Source organism: Phacochoerus africanus, chromosome 14 (genome assembly GCF_016906955.1).
Source record: "Phacochoerus africanus isolate WHEZ1 chromosome 14, ROS_Pafr_v1, whole genome shotgun sequence".
In the NCBI taxonomy this organism is placed as follows: domain Eukaryota; kingdom Metazoa; phylum Chordata; class Mammalia; order Artiodactyla; family Suidae; genus Phacochoerus; species Phacochoerus africanus.
Window position 1 is genome coordinate 20,751,799 of NC_062557.1, and position 21,084 is coordinate 20,772,882.

The 21,084-nt window shown below is 52.4% G+C and overlaps 2 protein-coding genes across 4 annotated transcripts; both read left to right on the forward strand.

Annotated features, from left to right (window-relative positions):
- Positions 1-9,253: 9,253 nt before the first annotated feature.
- On the forward strand, positions 9,254-16,969 carry GHDC (GH3 domain containing). 3 transcript variants are annotated; one of them, XM_047757998.1, is made up of 10 exons: positions 9,254-9,385; positions 9,580-9,668; positions 9,850-10,128; positions 10,428-10,549; positions 10,948-11,449; positions 11,842-12,034; positions 12,148-12,219; positions 12,296-12,429; positions 13,019-13,104; positions 13,403-14,181. In XM_047757998.1, exons 3-10 carry the CDS (start codon positions 9,864-9,866, stop codon positions 13,619-13,621), a joined length of 1,593 nt encoding a protein of 530 aa, XP_047613954.1. In that variant the 5' UTR covers positions 9,254-9,385; positions 9,580-9,668; positions 9,850-9,863; the 3' UTR covers positions 13,622-14,181. The 3 variants fall into 3 exon arrangements, with proteins under 3 accessions (XP_047613954.1, XP_047613955.1, XP_047613956.1); XM_047757999.1 differs by lacking the exons at positions 13,019-13,104; positions 13,403-14,181 and adding exons at positions 16,332-16,441; positions 16,831-16,969 and having other exon boundaries at positions 9,580-10,128; XM_047758000.1 differs by lacking the exon at positions 11,842-12,034 and having other exon boundaries at positions 9,580-10,128; positions 10,948-11,474.
- Positions 16,873-18,299, forward strand: HCRT (hypocretin neuropeptide precursor). Its single transcript, XM_047758001.1, has 2 exons — positions 16,873-17,009; positions 17,813-18,299. Exons 1-2 carry the CDS (start codon positions 16,989-16,991, stop codon positions 18,185-18,187), a joined length of 396 nt encoding a protein of 131 aa, XP_047613957.1. The 5' UTR covers positions 16,873-16,988; the 3' UTR covers positions 18,188-18,299.
- Positions 18,300-21,084: the final 2,785 nt, after the last annotated feature.

A 21,084-nucleotide genomic window follows, 5' to 3' on the forward strand; every position in this document is an offset into this window, starting at 1 on the left:
TACTAGTTGTGACTTTAGTGTTTCTGTGCATGGTGGCACCAGTGAAGGGAGTGTGAGTGTGTGAGTGTGTGTGTGTGTGTGTGTGTGTGTGTGTGTGGCGCGCGATTGCATGTTGTGCTCTTTCTCCCCCCTTGCTGTCCAGAGTGTAGCTGCAGCACTGGGGCCACAAACAGAGGCTGTGGTGGTTTCAGCCTTGTGCAAAAAGGCAGTTAGTTCCATAAACCCTGGAACGTGGCCATGTGTCTTGGAGGTGGCTGAACTTTGACACATGGCTGTTCAGCTAAGAGAGGACAAAGGCAGGTGAGGGCACCTCCTTTCTGGTGAGTCCTTGTCACTGTGTCTACCACACCATTGATACACAACCACGATTGTCTCTGCTTTTCTTCTGAAACCTGGAAACTGCCTTTTGACAAAGAAAGCCAGCCCTCCCTCCTTCCCGCTCCCTGACCGCCACTTTCCTGGGTAGGGATGGATAAAGGGGCACAGAGAGCAATCACTGGGGAAGGGAAGTGATGGGTTTTCTGATGGGTGTAGCCTTTTAAATAACACAGCCCAGCTCAATGTTCTCTCGCTCCCCACCCCCGGCTCCCTCCCACCCGTGGAATTGCCACTTGGTTCCTATGTGTGTACACCTGTGCAGACACATCTGATGAAGCCGAGGAAAGAAAAGAGGGCCACAGAACCAAAGCTTACAGTGTCCTTTGTGTTGCGCCCAGGGTGGCCCGCCCAGCCTGGCCCGGCTCACGGGCGCTGAGAGTGTTGCCTCGTTACTGGGAGCTGCCGTCCAGGTTGCCCAGCCTTCCTCTGCACTGGGGGAGCCACCAGCAAGGCTTTCCAAAGGCTTGTCAATAATGGCTTTTTGCAAGTGTTAAATGGTGTTTTTGTTTCGAAATTGGGACTTGTTTTCCCCTTCTCACCCTGATTTGATAGTAGAATTCTTTCTTCCTGCATCAGGTCAGGTGCCATTGACACGAAGGTCATGTCACCTCTTTTCCCTTCACTGTTTGCACAATGCCTTGGGGAGTGAGTGGCAGGAATGTGGGCTGAACCCAGGGCCAGCATGCTCAGGAGGCGTGTCGCCCACCTGGCACAGGGTGCTGGGTGTCAGCGTCAGTCATTTGGGGAAATGCAGCCAGCAGGTTTGCTGGGAAGCTTGGTAAGCTGCAAAAAATGAAAAAAAAAAAAAAGAAAGAAAAAGCCTCAGCATAATTTTGCCCACAATTTCTTCCATATCCTGACACCAAAAGGAAGGAATGGGCTACGGCAGGCAGTCGGGAAGAGGTGGAAGCAGGTAGAGCTTTGGGGTTAGGCCTGTAAGGTCACCCCTGCCACCCCCTCCAAAAGAAGGGCCTGACCACACCCAGGAGAGAATGGCCCTAAAAACCTTATTTTTATACTTGTGAGCAAATAAACAGATATTTTTTTTACAAAAATAACTTCTGGATATATCAGTGTTTTTGATGTTAAAGGAAAGTACTCCTCTGTCGTAAATTATTTATTGGAAGATAACTTTGTAAAAGCTGCTGTTTGCCCTGGCTTGGTTTCATACACTGATTTATTTTTCTATGCCAGGCAGTAGAACTTCTCTGCCTCTGAGGAGCAGGCTGACCCCTCCAATGGAGACCAGCATTGATGTAGGATGCTGCTAAGCGCCTTTTGCCACCACCCCCCACTCACGATTTGATTAACATCCCCCCTGAGGATGGGAGTGTTGGGGAAAGGAAGCCTGGCTGCTCCCAGACTCCAAGAGCCCTCACCTGCCGTCACCCAGAATGACACCCTTGCCCATCAGATCAGCAGTGGGGCTCGCCCCAGGCGTGCCAAGGGCAGAGCTCTCACTTCATGGTTGGCACTGGCGTCGGGGTGGGGGAACGGGTGCCCAAGAGTGCGGCTGCCCCAGCATGGGGTTCCCATGCGTGTCCAGTGGCTGGGCCGCCCCCAGCTTTCCTGAGGCTGGGCCTATAGACGGCAGAGACTTTTGGCTGAAAGGTGGGCTCGCTCTCTGCGTTATAGCTTCTCTCTTCTCCCTGTTCCTGCAAACCGCAAGCAGAGGCGAGGGCAAGCTTGACCACTCGCTCCCAGACACACAGCACAAGTCATCGCAATGTTCCATGTGTGGTCTGCGCAGGCTTCGCAGGGAATGGGAGGGAGACCAAGAGTGAATATAACTTAAAATGGAAGCATACTTTTTATAATTTTTCTTTTTAAAACTTTGTGAAATTATTTCAGATACATATTTTAGTGTTGAGGCAGATTAGTATGTAGCCACCAAAAAAAAAAAAAAAAAAAGAGCATTGTGTACAATTTGGGGCCGTCACAAAATTGTGTATTTTATGTTACAATAAAGACTTCCTCTGAAAATACCAAATCGGGTCCTGTTTTTACTTTTTATTTTCCATCCCGTAGCGAGAGAGCATGGCCTGGGCAGGAAAATATTTGAAATCATCCGTGTGACTCTGAAAAGGGGAACTAGATGGGAGTTGGCTGCCTCAGAGAGCGGGTCATCAGCGTTTGTGGCAGATGTGGGCCTTTCTTACCTTCCTGATCGCATGAGGGGGGTTTTTTGTTGTTGTTTTTTGGGTTTTTTTTCTTTTTAGGGCCACATCTGCAGCACATGGAAGTTCCCAGGCTAAGGGTCAAATTGGAGCTGCAGTTCACAGCAACATCAGATCCATAACCCACTGAGCAGGCCCAGGAATCGTAGCGGCGTCTTCATGGATGCTAGTCGGGTTTGTTACCGCTGAGACAATGAGAGCTCCCCACATGAGGTTTTGCACATGAGATGATAATCCTCACTTCCTATTCCTGTTAGAAAGTTCATCCTTTTTTTTTTAGGGCCACACCCCTGGCCTATTGAGGTTCCCAGGCTAGGGGTCGAATCGGAGCTATAGCCGCCAGCCTACACCACAGCCACGCAGAATCTGAGCCACATCTGCACCCTACACCACAGCTCACGGCAACGCCAGAGCCTTAACCCACTGAGCGAGGGCCAGGGATTGAACCGGCAACCTCATGGTTCTTAGATTCGTTTCAGCTGTGCCACAACAGGAACTCCAGAAAACTCGTCCTTAGAATTCAGCCCATTTAGAGTGCCTGCCCTGAGCTGGGCTTGTGTGCAGGGTGAGAGATGCTTCCTGCGCTCAAAGGAATGCAGGCCGGGAAGGACGGCTGATACTGTCCCATGGGATAGGCTATTAGCTTCTGCTGCCCTCAGCCTATCCTGAAGCCATTACCAACTGAGGGCAGGAAGAGCTAAAAGCTGACTCTTAACAAATAGACATGAGGAAAGGAAAGGGCACTGAGCCGGAGGCATCAGCACAGGTAGAGGCCTGGAGACGTAGGAAGGCAGGACGGGGTGCGGTAAAGGGCACCGTGGGGTCCTCAGCTCCAGTGTGCATCAGACTCCCCTGGAGGACTCGGTAAAGCAGGTTCGAGGCCCCACCCCAGAGTTTCTGAGTCAGTAGGTCTAGGGTGGAGCCCAAGAATTTGCGTTTCTAACCAGTTCCCAGGTGATGTTCATGCAAGAATCATACTCTGAGAAGGACCGTGGCAGGTGAGAAGGCCTGGTGTGCTGGGTTAGAATTTATCTGAACCTGGTGGTGAGTGATGAAACCTTTTAAGCAGAATGATCAGATGTTCATTTTAAGAAATAGTGCAGTGACCACGTGCAGGATGCGTTGAACGGAGGCAAAACATGAAGTCAGGGAAGAGCTTGGAGTCTGTTTCAACAGTCAAAGGTCAGAGGAGATGAGGCTCTAGACTCGGGTACCACAGCAGTGGCCTTGAGGCACCATTTGTCACCTTAGTGACCAATGTTGAGGGGCAGGGCTGGAATCTAGAGTAATTCCAGGTGTCAGGTTTGGGAAAGGCTTGCTAGAGATACTCCTCGGTAAGATGAGGAGGAGTTCCCGCTGTGACACAGTGGGTTAAGAATCTGATGTAGGAGTTCCCGTTGTGGCTCAGTGGAAACGAAACTGACTAGGATCCATGAGGATGTAGGTTCGATCCCTGGCCCCGATCAATGGGTTAAGGATCTGGTGTTGCCATGAGCTGTGGTATAGGCTGCAGAATCGGCTTGAATCTGGCATTGCTATGGCATAGGCCATCAGTTGCAGCTCCCAACTCAACCCCCACCTGGGAACTTCCAAATGCCTCAGGTGTGGCTCTTAATAAAAAGGGTTCAGGTCCCAATCGGACTTTTGGCTGGGTTTCAGTCAGAGGTGTTTTCGGTTTCAGTACTGGCATATGCATAGAACCATAGATGAGTGGAATAGAATTCAGACTCTAGGAAAAAACCCAAGTGTCTGTGGTCAACTGATTTTTGGCAAGGGTGCCAAGACCATTCAATAGGGAAAGAATAGTCTTTTGAACAAATAGTGCTGGGATGACTAGATAGCCATGAGTGAAAGAATGAAGTTGGAACCTTACCTTACATCATATACAAAAATTAACTCAAGCAGTTCCTGTCGTGGCTCAGCAGTTAACGTACCTGACTAGGATCCATGAGGACTCAGGTTCGATCCCTGGCTCGCTCAGTGGGTTAAAGATCTGGCATTGCCATGAGCTGTGGTGTAGGTCACAGATTCAGCTCAGATCCCAAGTTGCTGTGGCTCTGGTGTAGGTCGACAGCTACAGCTCAGATTGGACCCCTAGCCTGGGAACCTCTATTTGCTACGGGTGCAACCCTAAAAAAAAAAAAAAAATTTACTCAAAATGGATCAAAGACCTAAATGTTTATGAGCTAAAACTATAAAACTTAGAAGACAATAGAGAGCTTCACAGCATTGGATTTGACAGTGATTTCTTGGCCATGACACCAAAAGCATAGGCAACAGAAGATAAAATGGACTTCAAAATAAAAAAACTTTTGGAGTTCCTGCTATGGCTCAGTGGGTTAAGAATCCAACTGCAGCAGCTCAGGTTGCAGCTGTGGCTTGGATTCAATCCCTGGCCTGGGAGCTTCCATGTGCTGTGGGTGCAGCCATTAAAAAATAAAGAAAGGAGTTCCCGTGGTGGCTCAGCAATTAAAGAACTCGACTAGCATCCAGGAGGACATGAGTTCAATGTCTGGCCTTGCTCAGTGGGTTAAAGATCCGGCATTGCTGTGAGCAATGGTATAGGTCGCAGACGAGACTCGGATCCCACATTGCTGTTGGCTGTGGCATAGGCCAGCAGCTGCAGCTCCAATTCGACCCCTAGCCTGGGAACCTCCATTTGCCATGAGGGCAGCCCTAAAATGACAAAAAAAAAAAAAAAGAAGAAGAAGAAGAAGAAAAGAGAAAAAAAATATTGTGTGCATCAAAAGACATTGTTGACAGAGTGAAAAAGCAACAGAATGAGAGAAAATATTTGCAAATCATATCATATGTCTGATAGAGGATTAATAGCCAGAATAAAGAACTCAACAATTTTTAAATAGGAAAATAGCATGAGTAGACATTTTCCCAAAGAATATATACAGGTGGGCAATAAGCACACAAAAAGATGCTCAGTCATTAGTGAAAAGTAAATCCAAACCACAGTGAGGTACCATTTCTTAGCCATCAGGTTGACTATTTAAAAAAACAAAAATAGGAGTTCCCGTCATGGCTCAGTGGTTAAAGAATCCGACTAGGAACCATGAGGTTGCGGGTTCGTTTGATCCTTGCTCAGTGGGTTAAGGATCCGGCATTACTGTGACCTGTGGTGTAGGTTGCAGATGCGTCTCAGATCTGGTGTTGCTGTGGCTCTGGCATAGGCCAGCGGCTACAGCTCTGATTAGACCCCTAGCCTGGGAACCTCCATATGCCACAGCAGTGGCCCAAGAAATGGCAAAAAAAAAAAAAAAAAAAAAAAAAGAAAAGAAAAAAGAAAAAGAAAAAAAAAATAAATAAAAAAACAAAAATAGTTCCCTATGGCACAGTGGATTAAGGATCCGGCATTGTAACTGCAGTGGCTTGGTCACTGCTCTGGCACGGGTTTGATTCCTGGCTGGGAACCTCCACATGTTGCAGGTGTGGCCAAAAAATAAATTAAGGAGTTACCGTCATGCCTCAGTGGTTAGCGAATCCGACTAGGAATCATGAGGTTGCGGGTTCGGTCCCTGGCCTTGCTCAGTGGGAGGAGGATCTGGCGTTGCCATGAGCTGTGGTGTAGGTCGCAGACACGGCTCGGATCTGATGTTGCTGTGGCTGTGGTGTAGGCTGGCGGCTATAGCTCCGATTCGACCCCAAGCCTGGGAACCTCCATATGCCACGGGAGCAGCCCAAGAAATGGCAAAAAGACAAATAATAATAATAATAATAAATTAACAGCAAAAAAAAAAAAAAAAAAAGGCAGGTGGCTGCAGCTCCAATTGGACCCCTGGTCTGGGAACCTCCATGTGCCTCAGGAGCGGCCCTAGAAAAGACAAACAAAACAAAACAAAAAAACAACTCAGAAAATGGCAACTATTGTAGGGGATGTGAAAAAAATTGGAAGCCTTGTGCATCACAGGTAGGCATGTAAAATAGTGTAGCTGCTGTGAAAACAGTATGGTGGTTCCTCAAAAAATCAAATATAGAATTACCATATAATCCAGCACTTCCCCTTCTGGGAATATACTCAGAGGAACTGAAAGCAGAGGCTCAAACATTTGTACACCTGTGCTCATAGCAGCATTATTTGCAACAGCCAAAATGTGAAAACACAAATGCCCATCAATGAATGAATGGACAAACAAAAAAATACACACAGCAGAACATTATTCAGCCTTTAAAAGGAAGAGAGGGAGTTCCTGTCATGGCTCAGTGGAAACGAACCTGACCAGCATCCATGAGGACACAGGTTCGATTCCTGGCCTTGCTCAGTGGGTTAAGGATCCGGTATTGCCATGAGCTGTGGTGTAGGCCGACAGCTGCAGCTCCTATTTGACCCAGTCTGGGAATCTCCACATGTCACAGGTGTGGCCCTAAAAAGACCAAAAAAAAAAAAGGAAGGGAATTTTGACACATGCTGCAATATGGATGAATCATGAAGACATCATGTTAAGGGAAATAGAAAGTATTGTATGATTCCCCTTACATTAGGCACCTACAGTCGTTAAATTCATAAAGACAGAAAATAGGATAGTGGATACCAGAGGCTGGGGGAAGCAGGAATGGGGAATTATTGTTTCATGAGCATAGTTTCAGTTTGGGAAGATGAAAAAGGGTTGGCGCTAGACGATGGTGATGTCTGTACAACAATGTGAATGTACTTAATGCCACCGAAGTGGATGCATAAATATGGTTAAAATGGTAACTCATGTATGGAGTTACCCTTGTAACTGACCAGTATCCGTGAGGATGAGAGTTCCATCCCTGGCCTCAGTCAGTGGGTTAAGGATCCGGCATTGCCGTGAGTTGTGGCGTAGGTTGCAGATGTGGCTCAGATGTGGCAGCTGTGGCTCTGATTCTACCCCTTAGCTTGGGTACCTCCATATGCTATGGATGTGGCCCTAAAAAGGCAAAAAAAAACAAAAACAAACTCTGTGTTCTCTGATTCCATTTACATGAAATGTCCAGAATAGGCAAATCTATAAAAAAGAGACTATAGATTTGAGGCTGCTTAGCACCAGGGGTGGAGAGGGATTGGGTTTGTTAGCTCAAAGGCCTGGGGTCATTTTGGGGGTGATGAAAATGTTACAAAATTGATGGTATTGAACATACCTATGAATACGCTAGAAACCAATGAATTGTACACTTTTTTTTTTTTTTTTTTTGCTGCCCTGCGGCATATGGTATTCCCGGGCCAGGGATCAGATCCCAACCACAGTTGTGCAGCTGCGGCAAAGACAAATTCTTAACCTGATGTGCCAGGTCGGGCTTCAAACCTGCATCCCAGTGCTGCAGAGATGCCGCCAATCCTGTTGCACCGCAGCGGGAGCTCCTGAACTAGACCCTTTAAATGGGTGATTCGTATGTGTAAATGTGTAAATTATATCTAATAAGGCTGTTATTTTTTTTAAATCAAGTGCAAGATCTAAATAAGAACTAAAAAGGAGTGAAAGCAAGGTGGGGTAGCCAGATAGAGCAGACCTGTGCAAAGGAGCTCAGCTGTGAAAACAAGAGAGCTTGCAAGACAGAGGGCTTTTAGCGTCTGAGAGCCTGGGTCAAGGGCAAAGGAGCAGAGAGGACTTAACCGTGGGACTGCCTCCTGCCATAACGATAGGAGAAGTTTGTGTTTATTGTGATAAAACCAATAAGCTAAGCCAGGTGGTGGCCCCAATTACCAGGTAAAGTTAGTTATTTTGAGAACACCTGTTAGCAGGTGGCGTCTGCCCGGCTCTGGCTTTAAAAGGGAGCGAGGTTTTTTTGGTCTTTGCAGTTTCAGCTGATTGCCTGCGACGCATCTCACTCCAATTTAATGCTTATTCAATAACGAAAGCATTTTCTTTCTCTACCACCTTTGTGGAGAGCAATTCTGGATTGGAGAAAATTCTGGGTTTTGTTTGTTTGTTAGTTTGTTCATTCGTTTTGGCTGCCCCACAGCATGTGGAATTCCTGGCCCAGGGATCAGATCCAAGCCACAGTTGTTGCATACACCCAATCTTTAACCCACTGTGTTGGGCCAGCGATCAAACCTGTGTCCCATTGTGCTATAGCAGGAATTCCAAAAATCCTGTTTCTTAACAGTTCTCAAATCTAATGAATAGTGAGACTTTTGTCAATGAAGCTTATGATGAACAGGAATTGTTAACCTCTTTACAAACTGACTAATCTGATTTAAAAAAAAAAAAAAAGGAGCTGAGATACCTCTGTAAAAGTCCATTTATTAAAAAAAAAATTTGGAAAGTTCCCATCATGGTTCAGCAGAAGTGAATCTGACTAGAATCCATGAGGACACAGATTCAAGCCCTGCCCTCGCTCAGTGGGTTAAGGATCTGGTGTTGCCATGAGCTGTGGTGTAGGTTGCAGATGTGGCTTGGATCTGGCATTGCTGTGGCAGCTGTAGCTCCAATTCGACCTCTAGCCTGGGAACCTCCATGTGCCACAAGTGCGGCCCTAAAAAGACCAAAAAAAAAAGAAGCAAATTTGAACCTACTTCAGGATAGGGTGCACCCCACTCCCCACTCAAGCTGATTGGAGGCACTCTTTTCACACTCAGCTTCCTCTTCCTTCACATGCTACTCTGGCTCTAACCTCCCTCCACCTGCCAGCTTGGGCCAGCTCCCAGCCCGGCAGCCCTTAGGTGACCTGCCCCTTTAAGAGCTCCCCCCCTTCCCAGCACCTCCCTCAGGCCCCGCAGCCGCAGCCGGATTTCCCGGTCCAGGCCCAGCCCTTTAAAGTCATGGCCCCAGCTTTCTGGCCCACTGTGCACTGAGGCTGTACGGAGCGCTGCGGGGACCCTGGGTGCCTGGCGGAGAGGCACAAGTGGGCTGTGACAGGTGCATGTGGGACATGGAATCACTGCTCAGGGCTCAGGGGGAGACTCGATGCTGGGAGAGGCTAGGTCCTGGACAAAGCAGAGGCACTCGGGAATGGACCAGGCGTGTCATCGGTTAGGCAACCGCTGTGTGCCAGGCACCGTGCCATGCCTTCCCTGCACCTTCTGAAGGGTGTTATTACTCCCATCTTACAGACAGGGGAAGGGAACGGAGCTCAGAGCGGCGAGCTGAGATCCCCAGGGCCAGCCAGCTAACCAGGGGCAGAGCCAGGATCCCAATTCAGGTCAGTGTGGCCCCAGAGCCCTGATGTTCTCTCCTCTGCATCTCACCTGCCTGACAGGGGTCCTGGCTTCTCGAACCTCCATTTTAACTGGATTCCCCCCAGGGGGAGGGGCGGGGGAGGAAATGGATGGTCCCCGCCTCCTCCTCATAATCCCTCGATGCGGAGGCCTTCCTCCTCCTAGGGAGCGGCTTAGAGATGCTGCTGCTGCTGCTGTTCCTGCTGTTGCTGCTACTGCCTCCACTGGTGATGCTCTGGTGGTGGCACTCCCAGGATGCCAGGCTGTCCTGGCTTGTCCGCCTCCAGCACCGTGTGGCATGGAGGGTCCTGTGCTGGGCAGCTGCCTGGCAGCAGAAGAGGCTGGAGCAGAGCACGCTGCACGCAGGCCAGAGTCAGCAGCAGGCCCTGAGATGGTGTCTGCAGGGGGCCCAGGGTCCCTGCTGTCCCCTCAGGGGGAGCACAGGTGTGTTTCCCAAGGCGTGGGGAGGTGGCCCAAAGAGAAAGAAACCCCATAGGACAGTCAGATTCCAAAACCTGAAAACCTCCCTCCCCGCTTCTTCTGCCAACACAGAGGGGCCTGACCCAGAGATCTGACCCAGGCTAAGGAATGGTCAAGAGAATTTTCCCATCCTGGGTCCTGGTAGCCCCTCATCCACCAGGCCTATTCCGGGTTCCTTCCTCAAGGATGTCACCCGTCTTGGCCTGAAACTCTTGGGAACTCTGTGGCTTCATAAAGATTTTATGATGTCTTTGGGGCTACAGATATAAGCACCTTCCGGAATCATCTCCCGCTGACCAAGGCCAGCCAGGTCCAGGAGGAAGAGGGTAGGGGGCAGGTCTTGCCCCCTACTTCAAACCAGTACTGTGGGGAGGCCTCTCTGCAGGTAAACTGGGAAGGCTGGAGCCCGACCCCACCAGAGACCCCCCTAATTGCAGCCAAACCCTCCCATCAGGAGGGGGGGGGGACCCAAACCCAGAGTTCCCACTTAACTCAGCGGGTTAGGAACCTGACTAGTATCCATGAGGATTCAGTTTCAATCCCTGGCCTAGCTCAGTGGGTTAAGGATCCAGCGTTGCCGTGAACAGATGCAGCTCGGATCCGGCGTTGCTGTGGCTGTGGCATAGGCCAGGGCTCTAGCTTCCATTTGACCCCTAGCCTGAGAATCTTCATATGCCGTGGGTGTGGCCCTAAAAAGAAAAGGAAAAAAAAAAAATCCACCGAAGTAGGGGTTCAGGGTCTGGTTCAGGTCCAAGGCCAATGCTGTCTCTTGTCTCCCTCCAGGCCACCTTGCTGGGTCTGGTAGCCCTAAACAAGGCCTATCCAGAAGTGCTGGCTCCGGGAGGCACAGCCCGTGTGACGCCTTCCTCCCCTTGGCCCTACCCCCTCCCCTGGCCTTGGCATGCCCTGGGCCAGGTGGGCCCTACCAGAGCCAAGGACCCTGGGGCTTTGCTGCTGGAGGCACTGAGGTCCCCAGGGCTGCGGGCACTGGAAGCCGGGACGGCGGTCGAGCTACTAGACGTCTTCGTGGGCCTGGAGGCCAATGGCGAAGAGCTGGCTGAGGCGATAGCTACTGGGAACCCAGGAGCGCCTCTCCCTGGACGGGCAGCTGAGCTGCGGGAGGCCCTGGAGCAGGGACCCCGAGGGCTGGCCCTTCGGCTCTGGCCCAAACTGCAGGTGGTGGTGACTCTGGATGCAGGAGGCCAGGCCGAGGCCGTCACTGCCCTGGGGGCCTTGTGGTGCCAAGGATTGGCCTTCTTCTCACCTGCTTACGCTGCCTCCGGAGGTCAGCAAGACTCAAGGGTAGTGAGGTGAGGGCAGGGGGCAGAGGCCACACAGCTAGCGGCCACGCAGCGAGCCCTGTAGAATCATCTCCTTTAATGTGAGCTCCACGTTACAGGGGAAAAAACTCAGGCTCATAGAGGTTAAGAGACGTATGCAAATTTACGTCACACCAGGATTTACCCCCACATCCGCCATCTCCAGAACCACTGTCCCTTCCCAGCTAGGGCCTTGGGGGCAGTGGGCCGAGCCTGGGGGAGCCAGAAAGGATGAGGTGGAAGGGCGGCAGTAGGATATGATGCTCAGAGGATTGGGGCCTGGGGTCCAGGGTGAGGGGCTGTCGCCTAGCAGAAAGCAATGGCACCATCAGATGCAGAGGCCGCTTGCTCCCCACAGGGGTGGTGGGCCTGAGTCTGTGGCCAAAGCAGCCCCGTGGCCTCTACCTTCTGCCCCCTGGAGCCCCCTTTATTGAGCTGCTCCCACTGAAGGAAGGAGCCCAAGAAGAGGCTGCCACCACCATCCTGCTGCCCGAGGCCCAGCAGGGCAAGGAGTACGAGTTGGTGCTGACTGACCAGGCCAGCCTCACCAGGTCATCACCTGCCCAGCCACCCCCTCCCCCTGGCCCGCTGGAACCCTGCCGCGGGCCAGGGCATGAGCTAATGCACCCTTGGGCCTGACCTCACCCCACTTCCCCTCCACCAGGTGCCGCCTGGGTGACGTGGTCCAGGTGGTTGGTACCTACAATCAGTGTCCAGTCGTCAGGTTCATCCGCAGGTAGGTGGCCCCCTGGGTCACTGAGGGGCCCTCCTTGTGCCCTGGGTTTCTCAGCCTCCAGCTTCCTCCTCCACAGGCTGGGCCAGACCCTGAGTGTCCGAGGAGAAGACACTGGCGAGGACGTGTTCTCTGAGGCCCTGGGCCGGGCGGTGGGGCAGTGGCCGGGGGCCAAGCTGTTGGACCATGGCTGTGTGGAGAGCAGCATCCTGGGTAAGCTTCTCCTCTGGCTCCCACCTCCCATCCTTGGGCTGACCGTCCCCCCCAACCCCTAGCCCTCCTGTTGGGAAACCTCTAGGCAGAAGGAAAGACTCGAACTCCTTTGCGGCTCCTAACGAAAGTTCTTCCTCATATCTGACTCCCAGCCCTCCTGCTGCAGTCTCTACCCATTTCCTTTCCATCGACCCTACTCCCTGCCAGGAACCTCCTCTTCCCAACCTATGAACCTCAGATGGGAAAAAACAGGTGGGGGCAATGGGCGCTGGCTATGGAAACCCCCCTTTTCACAAAAGAATGTGTCGGAGTTCCTGTTGCAGCCCAGCGGGTTATGAACCTGACTAGCATCCATGAGGATGCGGGTTCGATCCCTGGCCTCACTCAGTGAGTTAAGGATCCAGCATTGCCCTAAGATGTGGTATAGGACACAGATGTGGCTCAGGTTCCCCGTGGCAGTGGTTGTGGGGTAGGCCAGAAGCTGTAGCTCCAATTCAACCCCTGGCCCGGGAACTTCCATGGGCCACAGGTACAGCCCTTAAAAAAAAAAAAAAATGCATGTGTCCACGATGGGGGAATTTGTCTACAGATTCCTCCGAGGGCTCTGCCCCCCACTATGAAGTGTTTGTGGCACTGAAGGGGCTGAGGAACTTGTCAGAGGAAAATCGAGACAAGGTAAAGGAGACAGAGGCAGGATAGGACGGCATGTCCCCTTTACTCTGTGTGCCCCCAGGTGTCATGGGCCCAGAGGAGGGATGGGGAGGGGGGGTGGGGAGGAGAACCTCCCTGGGGTTCCGGGAGGGGAGGCACGAGTCCCCCAAACTCATACCTGTAAACACAGGAAACTCCTACCCACACACACCCTGGGCACAGCCGTAGCACCCCACCCACACGCCACCCACACGCCACCCACATGCCACCCACACGCCACCCACCTCCGCACCAGCCTCACTCAGGCCGTTTCTGTTCCCAGCTTGACCACTGCCTCCAGGAAGCCTCTGCTCACTACAAGTCCCTGCGGTTCCGGGGCAGCGTGGGCCCTGCCCAAGTCCACCTGGTGGGGCAGGGGGCCTTCAGAGCACTGCGGGCAGCCCTTGCTGCCTGCCCCTCCTCCCCCTTCCCCCCAGAGATGCCCCGGGTCCTCAGACACAGGGAGCTGGCCCAGATTCTGCAGAGAAGGGTGGTGTCCTGAGCCGGGGCCCGCCGCCCGCCCCAGCCACCCGCTCAGGCTGCTTTGCTCGTTCCTCTGGAGCCACTCTGGATGACCCTTGGCCAGGGTCTTTGTGTGCCCCCTGACAGCTGTCCATCAGAGCCGCTGGGCCTTGCGGAGGCCTCACCTGTTCTGAGGAGTTGACTTCAGGGGTAGAGCAGACACTGGCAGCGCCCTGCCCGGAGCCCCCCAGGCCCACCCACCCCGGAGGACACCAGAGTTCCAATCCATGCTGATGGCGCCTGCATCTCTCAGCCCGAGCGCTGGGCAGGCAGGAAGTGTTGGGAGTTACTGCTCCCCGGAGTTCACATCAATCAGCAGGAACAGGAGTTGGTGAATGCAGACCTCAGCTTCCCTGTCCCTCCGTGGGACAATCCTGAAGTGTATTCTGTACCTTCTCTCTCGGAGGGTCCCCACCAGCTGCCCACGGTGGTGACCCTCTCATGAACACAGTTCTTATTGGTCTTCCTCCTGTCCCTCCTGTCCCCACTGCTTTATGTGCTTTCAAGGATTGCCGCCCAAATAAAACTCTTGCACCCAGATTCTTGGCTCTGGGTCTGCTTTGTGGGAAACTGGTGGTCCCATCGCTCTGCCCCTGCAGCAGCCTGGGCTCCCCTGCCCCTTCAGCTCTGGACTCCAGGGCTTTCCCTGTGCTCTCCCCTATGGGCTGGGGCAGGCCCCGAGTGTGTGTGCCTTCGGGGACTCATAGGACAGCCTGGGTCCAACCAGAAGACACAGAGCCCCCTCCTCTTACTTCTCTCCCCATTCCAAGCTTCACCTAAAAGTGGAGGGGCTGCTCCCCAACTCCCCTGCCCTGACTTAGCACAGGTCCCTTTCCTGGCCCAACGCCTACCGATCACGTCCACGGGCAAGGTCTGTACTGCAAATCTTCAAGTATCACAGCGGGAAGCAGCCCCAGAGACCATCTGGGCTAACTGTCCCTCTTACCAGTGGGGAACAGAGGCTTCTCGAGGTTGTGAGGCTCGCCCAAAGGCACGCAGCTCCCTCTAAGTAACTTGGCACCTGATCCCAATCAGCTGGCAAGCCTTGGATTCTGCCTCTGGAATCTACTACTTCTGGATTCCGTGCTCCGCCCCCATCCACGTGGCCCCCACCTCAGCCCACCTCTCCTTCCTGTTAAACTCCTCCTGTGGCCCCACCCAGAGCCCACAGGATCGAAGCCAGTCACCAGCTTAGCTGCTAAGACCCTTTGACTCACCCTGGCTTCACTTACCTGTCCAGGCACCTCTCTCTTTAAAGAGAAGCTGCGGCCTGAGGACCACACCCTGCTTCCCATGTGAGCTGAGCACTGTCACCTCTAGGTCTCTCACCTCTAGGTCTGTGCTCACACTGTCCCGTCTGTGGAATGCCTTCTCACCCAAACTTCCTTGATGGAAACTCGCTTTTTAAAAACCATTTTATCGGGAGTTCCCATTGTGGTTCAGTGGGTTCAGAGCCCATCGTAGTCTCTACGAGGATGTGGATTTGATCCCTGGCCTCGCTCAGTGGGTTAAGAATCCCAGTATTGCCCCAAGCTGTGGCATAGGTCACAGATGCTGCTGGGATAAAGTGTTGCTGTGGCTGTGGCATTGGCTGGCAGCTGCAGCTCCAATACGACCTCTAGCCCAGGAATGCCCATATGCTGCCGGAGAGGCCGTTTAAAAAAAGAAAAAAAATATATATATATATATATAGGACTATAGCTGGCTAACAATGTTGTACTAGTTTTGGGTATACAGCAAAGTGAATCAGTTATACATATACATACATCCATTCTTTTTTCCCATACAGGTTATAAGAGACTATTGAATAGATTTCCCTATGCTGTTCAGTAGGTCCTCGTTAATTATCTCTTTTAGAAGCAGTAGTGTGCATACCTTATCCCCCTCCCCCTGGCTTCCCTTATAGTAACCAGAAGTTTGATATCTAAATCTGTGAGTTTGTTTCTGTTTTACCTATAAGGTGTGTGTCATTTTTATTAGATTCCACATATAAGTGATATCATATGATATTTGTCTTTCTCTGTTTGACTTTTCAATTAGAATAATCTCAAAACCTACTTTAAAAAAATTTTTTTTTCTTTTTACGGCCACACCCATGGCATATGGAAGTTCCCAGGCTAGGGGTAGAATTGGAGCTGCAGCGGCCGGCCTGCACCTCAGCCACAGCAACAACAGATCCAAGCTGTGTCTGCGACCTACACCACACCTCACGGCAATGCTGGATCCTTAACTCACTGAGTGAGGCCAGGGATCGAACCCATATCCTCATGGATACTAGTCAGGTTCTTAACCCCTGAGCCACAACAGGAACTCCTCAAAACCCACTTTTTACCCAAGGCTTTTACAGAGTCCTTTCTCCACTGAGCTATCATTTTTGCCAGGTCACCTCCCCTCCCGGACTTTGGAGCTCCTTGGAAATTGGGCCATGTCCTAGGCACACTGTCACTCCAGTGTCCAGAGCAGGGCCTGGCACAGAACCGCTGCTCAGCAGATAGTGCCCCGGATAAAAGAGGTTCTGGCCTACAGATGGCACATGTCCCTCACCCCATGCTGGCTCACTCTGTGTGGATGGTGAGATGGGACTCCAGCCCTCCCATCCAGGCAGCCCAACCAGGTAGGAAGCCGGGGCAGCTGGAGGATAACGCCAGGTTTGGCTGCTTTCCTCCCACAGCCTCGGATTGTTTTCCCAGGTTTTTCATCTTGGAAGTCGGTGGAGGAGGCAGAGGGAAGAGAGCTGGAGGGGAGCGAGAGCCAGCTAAGAAGGCTTTTCCATGGAGGAAGAAGGTCCTGGAGTCTGAAGGTACCAGGGGCAGTGACAAGGAGCAGGGGCGAGAGGCCTGCTGCCTGGCTGCCCTCCCCCCCACCCTGCCACCCACCCTGGGGGAGACAGAGTCTCACGGCTGCCTCCTTTCCTGCCCCTAATTAGCAGCTCCCTCCACACATTGTCCCATGCCAGCACCCTAGCCAAGTCTTCTTTTGTCCTTCCAAATTCCTAGGTGCAAGGTGGCCTCATTAGTGCCCGGAGACCACCCCATCTCCAGGGAGCAGGCCCACAGACAAGGGGGGGACCGCGGGGCACAGCGATCCAACTCCAGCCTCTGAGCGCCTTGGCGGTCATTCCTTGGGCCCAGCCTGGAGACAGCCCCCCTGCAGAAGGCTAATCTTAGACTTGCTTTTGTCTGGTCCCAGAGTAGACGCAAGCACTCATCTCCCCACCACCACCTCAGAACCCTATAAAGCCCAGGCCCCTGGTAGCAGGTTGCGGTTGACGGCCTCAAAGTTCCTGGCTATTCAGACCACGGAAGACGACACCTTTCCTGGCGACCCCACTCTGAGCTCCTGACACCATGAATCTTCCTTTTGCAAAGGTAAAGACCCAGGGACAGAGGGGTGACTCATTCGACCAGGGGCAATGCGAGGGCTGGTACAGGAAGATTGAAGCCACCTCGCTCTTGGTCTTTTCCCATGTGGGTTCTGAGGCAGGGGACGGGATGGACCCTTGGCTGAAAATCTGCCTCAGCTGACAGTGGCTGGTGCCCATCCTCCCAAGAGCTCATGTTTATTGAGCTTTTCTCATGTATCAGAGGCTATTTGCACCTGTCATCTCATTTCCCCCTCCCAGCAGCCCTGCACAGGATTATTTAATACCCAGTGCTCTCCCTGAGAGGGTAGGAAACTGGTCCAAAGCAATGAGTTGTTTATTCTGTAAGGGGGTAGGTGTGACAAAGCAGCCTGGATCCTGCCAGTCCTTGATTTGCACGCTGTCGGGAGGAGGGGCAGATAAATAGGGCCTCTGTTTGCTGGGTGAAGTTTTCACAGACTTCGGGGGCAGATTCAGACGCCCGTTTTCAGGTGGTGGGGTCAGTGCTCTAATGGGGGTACAAGGAAATAAGGGTACCCAGAGGAGAGAGGGTTTCATTCTGCTCAAAGGGCTTCCTGGAGGGGATGCTTTGCTGGGTCTTGAAAGATGAGCAGATAAAGGAGCCAGATACGAGCCCCTCTCCAACAGAGCCCTTCAGAGGGCATTGAGCAAAGGCTGGAAAACTAAAGGACAGCCAGGGAAGAGTGCAGGCCAGAGGGGACGCGGATGCAGCTGGGCAGGGCCTGGGCGTAGGGGTTGGATGCAGGCGCGGCGAGACCACTCCTAGCACCCAGTCTCCTGCCTCCCTAGGTCTCCTGGGCCACCGTGACGCTGCTGCTTCTGCTACTGTTGCTGCCGCCTGCGGTGCTGTCGCCCGGGGCGGCGGCGCAGCCACTGCCCGACTGCTGCCGTCAAAAGACGTGCTCCTGCCGCCTCTACGAGCTGCTACACGGCGCTGGCAATCACGCGGCCGGCATCCTCACTCTGGGCAAGCGGCGGCCAGGGCCCCCGGGCTTGCAAGGCCGGCTGCAGCGCCTCCTGCAGGCCAGCGGCAACCACGCAGCGGGCATCCTGACCATGGGCCGCCGCGCAGGCGCAGAGCCAGCGCCGCGCCTCTGCCCGGGGCGCCGGTGTCTCGCGGCGGCTGCCTCATCTGTAGCGCCTGGAGGACGGTCTGGGATCTGAGCCCTTGCTCGGGTTCTGCCTGGCCCCACCCTAGCCCGGCCCTCTCCCCTCTGCCCGCCCGAGGTCAGCCCCCCCAGAAAAAGGGCAATAAAGACGAAGTCTCCCTCTGTTAGTATGGTTGCTCTCTGTCCCTGTGTGGTCGCGTCCTGCCCTCCAGGGGGCGTGAGAGTCTTCCAAACTACAAAGTGCGGGAAACCCTGGAAGACCCGCTGGGGCCCCTCAGCTTGGGTGTCTTTGAATCAGAAACACTCTCGCGTGGGGAACTCACTGAGCAAGGCCCTGGGATGCGGAGAGAACCGCACATGTGCATGCTTGGAGGGGAGGATGGGGACAGACACGTCCCTCGGTGCTCTCCTAGTCATTCCGTGCGGCGGGGCCTTTATGGAGAAACCCAGGAGGAGAGAAAGAGCAAGGAAGCCTGCACACAGCAGCAGAGTCCGGCTGGGAACGAGAAAGGCAGGGAATATGAGGTTCAACACGAATCTTCCAGAGGGCTGCAGCCTGGAGTAGAGGGTTTGGGGGAGCAGTGAGGCGCTGAAGGGGAGGCAGTTAGGCTTGTGCCGCCCAGATTGTGAAGGTCTTCACAAATCATCGGGTTTTGTACTTTCTGCTGTAAGTAGCAGGGAGTCAGGAGAAGTTTTTAAGCACGGATGAGGCAAGGTTTTCCTGCAATTTTAGCCTAATATACCTGTTACAGGTTGAATTGTGCTCACCTCCACCCCCATCACACTTTGAAGTCCAAACCTCCAGCAATTCAGAATGTGACCTTGTTTGAAAACAGAATCCTTGTGGACGTAGTTAGTTAAAATGCAGTCATACTGGCATTCCCATTGGGGTGCAGCGGAAACAAATCTGACTAGTATCCATGAGGATGCAGGTTCAATCCCCGGCCTCGCTCAGTGGGTGGGGGATCCAGCGTTGCCGTGAGCTATGGTGGAGGTTGCAGATGCGTCTTGGATCCTGTGTTGGTGTGGCTGTGGAATAGGCTGGCAGCTGTAGTGCCAATTCAACCCCTAGCCTGGGAACTTCCATATGCCACATGTGTGGCCCTAAAAAAGAAAAAAAATCAGCATTAGTGTGGGCTTCTAATCCAATAGGATGTGTCCTTATAAAAGGGGAGTATTTGGTCACAGAAATACACACAAGGAGAACCCATGTAAACATGAAAGCAGATGTGGGTTGATGCATCTACAAGCCAGAAAACGCCCAAGACTGCCACAACCCAGCAGAAGTTAGAAAATAGTCATGGGGGAGTTCCCGTTGTGGCGCAGTGGTTAACGAATCCGACTAAGAACCATGAGGTTGCGGGTTCAGTCCCTACCCTTGCTCAGTGGGTTAACGATCCGGCGTTGCCGTGAGCTGTGGTGTAGGTTGCAGACGCGGCTCGGATCCCGCGTTGCTGTGGCTCTGGCATGAGCCGGTGGCTGCAGTTCTGATTAGACCCCTAGCCTGGGAACCTCCATATGCCGCGGGAGCGGCCCAAAGAAATAGCAAAAAGACAAAAAAAAAAAAAAAAAAGAAAGAAAATAGTCATGGGGAGTTTCTGTTGTGGCTCAGTGGTTAACGAACCCAACTAGTATCCATGAGGACACAGGTTCAATCCCTGGCCTTGCTCAGTGGGTTAAGGATCTGGCATTGCCATGAGCTGTGGTATAGGTTGCAGATGTGGTTTGGTCCTGTGTTGCTGTGGCTGTGGTGTAGGCCAGCAGCTACAGCTCCCATTTGACCCCTAGCCTGGGAAACTCCATATGCCCCGGGCATGGCCTTAAAAAGAAAAAAGACAAAAAAAAAGAAAATAGGCATGGAACAAATATTTCCCCACAGCCTTCAAAAGGAACCCAACCCTGCAGTTATCATGATCTTGGACAACCAATTTATATTGTTTAAGCCACCCAGCTCGTGGTACTTGGTTACAGCAGCACCAAGAAACTAACACCCCAAAAATAGAAATATACAAAGACACAGCACTTTTAAACAATATAACATCCCAGATAATGCCCAGCTCAGACTGGGGGTGAGAGTGAAAAGCAATGGCCTGTCGTCATCCCAGCCCATCTTCCCTGTCACTGGCTTCAGCTGATTTGTTTTGGGAAGCAGCCACCCTAAGCCTCCACATTTAGCTGCCCTTGTAATTTTCTGCTTCTGTGAAAAAAAAAAAAAAAAAGTCCCAGGTCTGGTCGAACCTGGGTCCTTCCTGCTGCTACACGAAACTTTTTGGAGAAGATGGAAAAGAAAGTTCACCATCTCCCCTTTGGAGATTTACAAACTGATTGCTCACCTCGAGGCTGTCTTTCTCAGCCCCAAATTTGCCTCTAGCCTCTCTTCTATTTGAATGGTAGCAGAGAGAAGGAGGGTTAAATCAGGATGAAAGGAAGAGGAAGAACAGAGACAACTGCTCACTCACGCAACAAGGGTGAGCATTATGCTATTAAACTCTCACAAGCACATGAGGTAAAAATTATTAGCTCCATTTTACAGATGAAGAACGTGAGGCTAAGTCACACAATTAGTAAGTGGCAGAGCTGGGGTTCAACTCAGTGGATTCCAAATCTCTTTTCATCCACGCTGCTGAGCTCGAGACCGAATTCACGCTATGCAAACTGAGGCACAGGTGAGGGTTAAGTAGTGCATTCTAAAATGTGAGTTTTTCTGGAGTTTCCGTCGTGGCTCAGTGGTTAAGGAATCCGACTAGGAACCATGAGGTCGCAGGTTCGGTCCCTGGCCTTGCTTAGTGGGTTGAGGACCCGGCGTTGCAGTGAGCTGTGGTGTGGGTTGCAGACCCAGCTCGAATCCTGTGTTGCTGTGGCCCTGGTGTAGGCCGGCGGCTGCAGCTCCAATTGGACCCCTAGCCTGGGAAGCTCCCTGTGCCGCGGGTGCGGCCCAGAAAGGACAAAGAA

Bases quoted from the DNA above. Each gene is read 5' to 3' on its own strand.
- GHDC (XM_047757998.1), top strand. From the start codon at position 9,864: ATGCTGCTGCTGCTGCTGTTCCTGCTGTTGCTGCTACTGCCTCCACTG. The intron at 10,550-10,947 runs GTAAACTGGGAA...GTCTCCCTCCAG, and splicing joins GTGGGGAGGCCTCTCTGCAG to GCCACCTTGCTGGGTCTGGT. The intron at 12,035-12,147 runs GTCATCACCTGC...CCCCTCCACCAG, and splicing joins GACCAGGCCAGCCTCACCAG to GTGCCGCCTGGGTGACGTGG.
- HCRT (XM_047758001.1), top strand. From the start codon at position 16,989: ATGAATCTTCCTTTTGCAAAG. The intron at 17,010-17,812 runs GTAAAGACCCAG...CTGCCTCCCTAG, and splicing joins TGAATCTTCCTTTTGCAAAG to GTCTCCTGGGCCACCGTGAC.